The sequence below is a fragment of the Carya illinoinensis genome, chromosome 15 (assembly GCF_018687715.1).
Source record: "Carya illinoinensis cultivar Pawnee chromosome 15, C.illinoinensisPawnee_v1, whole genome shotgun sequence".
Classification (NCBI taxonomy): Eukaryota; Viridiplantae; Streptophyta; class Magnoliopsida; order Fagales; family Juglandaceae; genus Carya; species Carya illinoinensis.
The window spans coordinates 27,419,771-27,428,992 of record NC_056766.1 but is presented as its reverse complement, the minus strand read 5'-3'; the positions used below and the strand labels follow the sequence as shown (position 1 = coordinate 27,428,992).

General features: G+C 34.0%; 1 protein-coding gene across 4 annotated transcripts; it reads left to right on the top strand.

Moving 5' to 3' along the window:
* The first annotated feature begins 240 nt into the window (after positions 1–240).
* On the top strand, positions 241–9,222 carry LOC122297183 (leucine-rich repeat receptor protein kinase HPCA1-like). Of its 4 annotated transcripts, XM_043107145.1 has the most exons (20): positions 241–262; positions 378–469; positions 990–1,122; positions 1,579–1,650; positions 1,869–1,943; positions 2,046–2,117; positions 2,244–2,405; positions 2,551–2,625; positions 2,710–2,781; positions 2,902–2,970; positions 3,067–3,135; positions 3,242–3,316; positions 3,393–3,464; positions 3,561–3,701; positions 3,797–4,284; positions 4,364–4,519; positions 4,650–4,792; positions 4,878–5,097; positions 5,184–5,419; positions 8,559–9,222. In XM_043107145.1, the coding sequence occupies exons 2-20, from the start codon at positions 391–393 to the stop codon at positions 9,063–9,065; spliced, it is 2,916 nt and encodes a 971-aa protein (XP_042963079.1). In that variant the 5' UTR covers positions 241–262; positions 378–390; the 3' UTR covers positions 9,066–9,222. The 4 variants fall into 4 exon arrangements, with proteins under 4 accessions (XP_042963079.1, XP_042963078.1, XP_042963080.1 ...); XM_043107144.1 differs by lacking the exon at positions 241–262 and having other exon boundaries at positions 302–469; XM_043107147.1 differs by lacking the exon at positions 241–262 and having other exon boundaries at positions 303–469; positions 990–1,061.

Below are 9,222 nucleotides of genomic sequence, written 5' to 3'. Positions count from 1 at the left end.
TAAAATAAAATGGATTGTGTATTTTCCAGTTGGGTCTACCAAAGTCTCTCAATACTGATAAAAAAAAGTCACCAAAGACTGAATTATTTATGTTTTAGTAACACAAATAATTTAACAGAAGGAAAATACCATTTTCGGGTATGAGTAGCGCCATCCTCACGGTATCATGCATTAGTTTAGTATTGACCAACGGGATGACTTTGTCAAGCACAGCTTGCTTTAACGTCCTCCACGAATAAGACGAAGAGGAAGACCCATAAGTGTACGTAGACTTGATCTATTCTTTGATATATAAGGAATGTGTGGTGAGATACTTATTAAGCGCACGCGCACACAGTGAAAACAGAGAGCTCATCAAGAGAGAGATTAATGTGCAGGAGGTCGATCGGCATGAAGTTGCAACTGCTCTTTCTGGCTTTCTTTCTTTCAGGAACTCACTTCATCTACTCACTTACTGATCCTAATGATAGTATGTAACAGATCACCACGCTGCCATATATATATACATATATTCTTTATCTGGGTTATCGTACAAATGTTTTGTTCTTTTTTTTCTTTTTTTCTTTTTTCATGATAATATCGGTGCTTTGATTTTCGTTATTCGCCAGTGTCTCTCATCAGTGTCCGAAACTTTCTTTCTTCAATCCGCCAGTACACAATCCTCTCCAAACTCAATAATTTTCGTTATTCAACTATTAAAAATATTTAAAGTGAATAATTATATTTTTTTATTTTTAAAAAAAGACGTTTTTGAAAACTCTTTTTTAGAGTTTTTTTTTATTAAATTCAATTTAAATCCTAAACAAATTAATAACTAATTCGTTAATTATTAAATAAAAATATTAAAAATAAAATAAAATTCTTCAACAGTCGGATTGATGGGTCAAGTTAACGATAATACTGCGACCTACTGCTGTACATTTTTAATCAAAAGTAATCGATCTTTAAGATCATTAGTTGATGATTAAACATTTTATTGGTGCATGCAGTTACTGTACTCCTCGCCCTGAAGGACGCGTGGAAAAACACACCACCAAGTTGGGAGCATTCACTGGATCCATGTGGATTACCCGGTTGGGATGGAGTTACTTGCAACAATTCTACTTATAGGGTTACTGCCTTGTAAACATCTTCACCTGTTATTGTCATGTTTTTCCCGTATAAAAATTCTACTCATTATACACATCACATATTAAATACAATTTTTTATAATTTTTTTAAAAATATATAATATATGAACGATGAGTAGAAGAATCTTTTAATTTAATAAAAATAAAATTAGAATAAATAAAAAATAAAGTGTAAATTTTGGAATAAAGATAATGAGTAGAATTAATCTTTTCCTGTATCATAGTCCTCTTTCTTGCAAATCTGTTTAAAAAACAGACTAATATTAATCTGCAGTACCCTTGACACAACAATATATATTATATGTTTAAGATTAAGATTACATCTACTTGCAAATCAAATTCATGTATATCCTTATTTTATCATTTTTTTTTTAATTTTCCTTGATCTTCCTTCTTTGGCAAGTCTTTGTATATCCTTATTTTGTGGATTCCTTCCAAATCTCTTCAGGAAATTATCAACGATGGGCCTAGAAGGGAAGCTTGAAGGTGACATTGGGGAACTCACAGAATTGACAACATTGTATGTATCATTCATTCTTCTTTCTCCCTTTAATGAAAACAAACATTCTATAATGTAAATACTTATAAATTTAGTTTCTCAACATGTTTTTTTTGTTTTTTTCACATTATTGTGAGACCAACTTTAATAGTTTTTATTTATTATGATTGTGAGACCTAATTTAAATAGATTTTGCCACTCTACTACTTTGTTGAAGTGCTAACATTATTAAATTTTAGGGACCTATCATTTAACCGTGGGCTCAAAGGTTCGCTCGCTCCACAACTTGGGAAATTGCAGAACCTAACTTCCCTGTAAGATCCAATAAGCTATCTGTAATTTCCTATTTGCATATATCCATCAAACCCTACAACAGTGAGAAGCATATATTTACATTTTTGTCTTTCATATTTCAGAATCCTAACTGGTTGCAGCTTCAGTGGTGATATTCCAGATGAATTGGGAAATCTTTCAAATCTCCAATTCTTGTAAGATCTTTCAATGCTTATAAGATCCCTACATGAATCACAATGCTAGTAATTTTTCTTTATCCGCTTTGGAAAATTGTTAAGTATCTAATTATTACTTTTATACCAACACACTCTCACTCTCAGGGCTCTTAATACAAACAACTTAACTGGAAAGATACCTCCATCTTTGGGTAACTTCTCCAAACTCTTCTGGCTAGACCTCGCAGAGAATATGTTGACAGGATCTCTCCCGATATCAACATCCATGGCCCCAGGCTTGGACCTTCTTTTGAAGGCTGGACACTTGTGAGTTTTAATCTTTTTTCTTTTCCCAATCTTGGGTCCAATCTATTATTAAGATAAATGCAATAATTTGAATATGTTTAAGGATACAAAACGTTGCTTATTGCATCCATAAAAGAATAATAATGTGGTGTCTTCAAATTTGCAGCCATTTCAATAAGAACAAGCTTTCAGGTCCCATTCCAGCCAAACTCTTCAGCTCTAATATGACATTGAGACACATGTAAGTTTGATAGCAACTATTAGTTTGTTTTCATGCATGCTTTAAATGCTTTCTTCTACTTCTAAATGCTTTCTTCAAAGACAGATTATTTGATGGAAATCAACTTTCTGGAAGTATCCCACCAACAATAGGACTTGTAAAAAGTCTTACAGTTCTGTGAGTAAAATACACCCTAATTTAATGACACATTGGTGTTTTTTAACTAACCTTTTCAGTACAAGTCCACTATGATCTGGTACTGTTCTTGAGAATTAAAACTATTCCAACTTGCAACAGTCGGCTCGACAGAAATGCTCTGACAGGAAGTGTTCCAGATCTTAGCAACCTAACAAATATCGTTGAATTGTGGGTACCTTTTCACAACATTTATATAGTGGTGGTGTTCTTTTAGTATAATCATATTGGTGGTTACCATCTTTTACCTTCTTGTTATCGTCTTAGAAATTTAGCTCTAAATAAATTGACGGGCACTTTACCAGACTTGACTCAAATGACGAAACTCAATTACTTGTAAGTTGATGGCATGGTATTGCATGCAATTTCCAATTTAATGTATGGGAAATTTATTCTTTTTATGTATTGATCATGAATCTTGTACGATGGTTTATTTTACTAGGGACCTTAGTAATAACTCATTTGAGCCATCGGCAGCTCCAACATGGTTCTCAACCTTATCAACACTCACCACTTTGTATGTCTTCATTCTTTCACATATGAAAATTCCTCAAATTTTTATCAATACTCACCACTATGTGATTGGTGTGCAGGGTTATGGAAAATGGGTCACTTCAAGGGTCCATACCACATGAATTGTTTAGCTTTCCACAATTACATCAAGTGTAAGTTGATATATTATTGGTATAGGTTCAGAATATTATGAAATTAAGATAAATGAATTGTTAGCTTGATAGCTCACACTTGATTTCAATTCTCAGGAAATTGAGAAACAATGAATTTAGTGAAACATTGGACATGGGTGTGCCAGAAAAGATCAGCCCACAACTAAAGCTTGTTGATTTACAAAACAACAACATTTCTTCTGTAAAAGTGGGAACTAAATACCATATATCCTTACTGTGAGTGAATTTTGGCCCTTAAATGTGCAATTCGAAAATATGTTGTGTATTTTCTTCTGACCATCAACCTTCTTTGTCAATTTGATGGACTTTAGACTTATAGGAAACCCGGTATGTAATGATGATACTAGTAGCATGCATACTTACTGCCAGATCAAAGATCAGCAACCAACAAAGCCTAATTCTACTAGCTTGGCTAATTGTGAAAATGCATCATGTCCTCTTGATCAAGATCGTAACCCTCAGAATTGTGAATGTGCCTATCCATATAAAGGGACATTATCTGTTGGAGGATCACTTTTAAGCGAATTGCCCAATGCAACTGTGTTTAAATTACTGGAAAATAGCTTGTTGATGAAGCAGAGTCTCCTTCCATGTTCAATTTATATTCAAGATGCCAAATTCAATGGTGATGGCTATCTTCAAGTGCAACTGGCATTCTTTCCCTCAACCGGAAAATACTTTAATCGATCAGAGATTCAGAGAATTGGGTTCTTCATGATTATTCAAGAATATAGGCTTTATGGTTTCCCTCAACAATTTGAAACCTACTTTTTTATTGCAGACCCTTATGCTTTCCCAGGTTCAAATCATATCTTTACTCTGTGTGTGTGAGAGTGAAAATTATATCTTTACCTGACAATATTGAAAATGTTATTCAGCCAAAGGTGGAGGCCAAACTTCTATTGGCACTCATGTAATAGTTGGGATAGCATTTACTTGTGCCATTTTGGTTCTGGGACTCCTTGGAGTCGGGATATATGCTGTTCGACAAAAAAAACGTGCAGAAGAAGCCATTGGATTTAGTACACCGTTTGGTAAATAATTAGTAAAATTAATTAATTTTTTGTGCTTGATTGTATAATTCAAATTCAAGACTATGTATCTAAGGAAGATGGAACATCATGCATTTGTTGGCTTATATGTCTAATTTTCTCCATATCTCAGGTTCTTGGACATCAAGTGGCCATGATTGCAGTGGGGTAGCACCACAATTAAAAGGTGCAAGATGGTTCTCTTATGATGAACTCCGAAAGTGCACAAATAATTTCGCCGAGAGAAATGAGATAGGTTCTGGAGCATTTGGCAAGGTACATAAATCTCTCAATATTCAGTCAAATTTTTGCAAAATCCACTTCCAAGAACTATTTGTTGATGCTTTTATGTTCTCTCCAGGTTTATAGAGGGTTGCTTTCTGATGGACTAGTTGTTGCTATCAAAAGAGCTCAGCAAGGATCAACGCAGGGTTTACTCGAGTTCAAGACTGAAATTGAATTGCTTTCCCGAGTTCATCATAAGAATCTTGTTGGCCTTGTGGGTTTTTGCTTTGAACAAGAAGAGCAGATGTTGATCTACGAATTTATGCCTAATGGAACAATTAGAGATAGCTTATCAGGTACGTAGGTACATTCATATCAATTTAATTAACTCTTTGCAAATATCTAATATATAGGAAACTATTTGCCTAAATATGAACTCTAGGGAAATCTGGCATTTATCTTGATTGGAACAGAAGACTCTACGTTGCTCTTGGTTCAGGCACCGGACTAGCTTACCTACATGAGCATGCCAATCCTCCTATTATTCATAGAGATGTTAAGTCCACGAATATTCTGTTGGATGAAAATTTGACTGCAAAGGTTGCAGATTTTGGCTTGTCTAAGCTAGTATCAGATACTTCGAATGGCCACGTTTCAACTCAAGTCAAAGGCACGATGGTAAGTGTTATTATATGTCTATGGCCTGATCTCTCATTGGTAGAGAATATTAATAAAAGAGTCACAAATATTATTAATAAAAGTTAAAAACTGACTTTTATCTGTAAAAGTTATTTTCAATTTCATGATCGAATATATGCAAAATTCAAATATTTAGCAAATAACATTATATGAAGGTAAGAAACAACTCAGTCATTGTCAATGATAGAGTCTGCATAATTTTTGTATAGATAGATAGTGAAGGTAAAAAATTCTTAAATCCCCAGACTTTCTAGTTTTTCTAATCTGCCCTAAGTTTTATATACATTTTGACCCCTCTAGCTTTTAGTATTTGCAATTTGACCCTAAACTTTTCTAAATTTACATTTTTGACTCATTTGTAATAATATTTTCTTATATATGTATATCTTAATTTTTTATTTACTCATTTTATACACTTTTACATTTACACGTTCACACCTTCAAGCACTAACAAATCTATATGGTCGAATCCCCTAATGCCAATCCAACACATTTTATTTTCAACTTTCAATACTTTCTCTCAGATTCCCTTAACTTCTATAAGTAAGTACCTAGTCTTTGAGCTTTCCTTTTCCCTTATATGATCAAGTCCTACCCTCATTATTTTCAACAAAACTCACATCAAATATCACCAAGTTTTTAATGCCACAGTGCAAGATTCAACCTAATAAACTAAAACCAACCTAGACTTTATTTCCTTCCTAAATAAATAAAAAAAAATGCATTTTTTAATTGGACCTTTGATTAACACACTCTTTTCCTATGCTTGGCTAAAACCCCTTATGAGGCATACCTCATAATTTTTGTGCATTTGTTCCTAAATGAACATGCATGCCTCAAGAGTTCCAGCTTCTATATATGTGCATGCAAGTTAAAAGCATATTAAAATCAAGCTATGGCGTAAATGAATTTGTATAGAACTTGGAGCTTTTTCTTCGTCTCTTCAAGTCTAGCAAGATTCTTATACGTGACTGGCTTATTTAAGATCAAACTTATGCTATCAACATTAAAAGATACATGCATGCAGATTCAATGACCTCTTATCATGTGATGGCCGAAACATGTGATCTAAAAAGTTAAGACTTTCAACACATTTTCATCAACTTCTCCTTTATATTGCAAGATTCAAGCTTTTTTACTAGTTTATACACATGCATGCACAAGATCACAATATACATGCCATGGCTAAAACTCTCTAGCATTTGTTTTTTTTCCCTGCATTTTACTTCAATGTTATAAATGACTTAGATACCAAAAGCCCATGCTTAGAAAACAACTTAAGTCATACGCATGCAAGATTTCACTTTTTTCATGAAGTGACCGTGGGCTATGCAAGAGTCAGGAAATAGTTATCTTTTTGTCTCAAAACTTGAATCTCATGCTCTAAACACAAAACGTCACCAAAAAATGCATGACCATTAACCTTCCATAACATACACTGCAAGGTTTCCGACATTAATCATCAAACACGCTAATAGTTACCACAAGTTGAATATGTTGGGCTAAAATAATCACAATGGAGGATGATACTTTCTCTTCTCAGCTTCTACTTATTGATTACGGGTTAAGGAACTTGTGGTATTAGTAGCTAAGTATTGTTTGGGAGGTCAGAAAGTGTGACAAAACAAAGGTAATAAGGATGGTGTTGGTCAGCCAAGAGGGTGAGGAGAGGAAAGAGAGTCAAGTGATGAAAAAATGAGTGTGAGAGTGTGGAAAATAAAATGGTTTAGGGCCCTTGGTGATGGTATAGGATAGACTCAACTATGGGATAGTGGAGTTTGCCCAACTGCTTAAGTGGAAGCCATGTCGGCTTCCCCTTTATATTTTTAGATTCTACCATTATTAGTATTGTTGTTGTTATCATCATCATCATCATTATGGTAATGCCACTACATGATTTGTTTTATGGTGAATGACAATGAATATTTATTGATGAAGAATTTTGTATTCTTGGATTTAAGATTGACAACACATTCAAAGAGTTAGGGGATGAATTTCTTGAAAATCCTTGGAGTTGGATGAATTTCAAGGGGCTGAACGCAACCTTTTATTATAGAGATTTTCATTCCTAGGTCTCAATGATTCCTTCTAGGATTTGGAGTCCTAGTTTAGCAGGAATTCCTAGCAGCTTTATTTCTTGAAACTTTCTCGTTGAAGTAGGATTCTTATGTTATTTGGGAAATTAGTCAAGTTGAAGCCCTAAGGTTGCTAGGACTCCATGCTTATGTTTGGATTAGAAGTTCTAATATTAAAGGAAGAACTTTACTGGGTTTTAGGAGCAAGGTTGGGCCCTAATTTCATCAGCTAGGCTCCTACTAGGCTGGCAACCTTTTTATTGGGGCTTAACCCAATATTTTTATGTTCTTGTCAAGCTAAAGTGTTTCTAATTAGACCTATGATGTCAACAATAGGTTGGGGAGGCTTTATAAGGTTGGTCTTTTAAAATGGATGATTGTGTAAGTCTCATCTCCAGTAGAAAATTTCCCTTTCGTGATTCAAAGGCTTGAGTGTTACATATTATTGAGGTCTTCAATTTAATTTTTTGCAAGAAACAGAAACTTTTTTTTTTTTGGTATTAATTTAATGTAGTGGCAAAAGATTTTTTTTTTTTTTTTTATTAACATGATACTCTAGGGTTTATACTACTTTATTAGTTCTTCACAAAATCCTTTGGTTCATTTGTTAACTTACTGCTAATGAATGTGTTGTCATACAATTCAAGCAAGTACTTTTAGGGTAGAGAAGGGTTGAACATCTGCATAATAATTGTGGTTAATATATTTGCAAGGTCTTGAGAGAGAGAGAGAGAGAGAGAGAGAGAGAGAGAGAGAGAGAGAGAGAGAGAGAGAGAGAGAGAGAGTGTGTGTGTGTGTGTGTGTATGTGTGTGTGTACTTTGAGGAAGTTGAGGTAATCAAATTGGCAACTTAACGTTTATCAAAACAACTTTTTATTATTTCATTTTCTTGTTCATGCATGGTATTGTAAAATTCAAAGTATATGCCAATCCACCCAATCCTACAACAAAATTAAAAATGTCTTATGTAATATAATATAGATTTTTCATTCATTGGAATACTCTTTAAATTTTAATTTTTGCAAAATGTTTTCTCCTTGTAGGGTTATCTTGATCCAGAATATTACCAGACTCAACAATTAACCGAAAAGAGTGATGTTTACAGCTTTGGAGTGTTTATGCTTGAATTGCTAACATCCAAGCGACCGTTTGAGAATGGAAAGTACATCGTTCATCAGGTGAGAACAACAATGAACAAGGACGAGATAGAGCACTATGGCTTGTGGGATATGATTGATTCATCCATTAGAGACACATCAAATCTTATAGGGTTTGGGAAATTCTTGGAAATTACTATACAATGCATTGAAGATTTGCCTGAAGATCGTCCAACAATGAGTGAAGTGGTAAAGGCCCTTGAAACAATATTACAAAATGATGGGGTGGCTTCAAGCACATCTGCATTGTCTCCTACAAGTTACCTTGGAGCTTCAAGGGGTGCTTCTAAGCATTCTTACAATGATCCTATGCACAAAAAGGATGTTAGTAGCATTGATACATTTGATTATAGTGGTGCATACACAGTCTCACCAAGAGTTGAACCCAAGTAGCCAATCCTCCCTTATATTCTACATTTTAATTTGTCTTTTGCTTTTCTTTTTGTTTTGGTGTTTAAGGGGGAAATAGTACTTTTGTACAGAGAGTTTTTTTGACTATGTGTTGATAGTAGAAAAATCTAGCTAGACATAAATGTTTGCCAGTTACTAA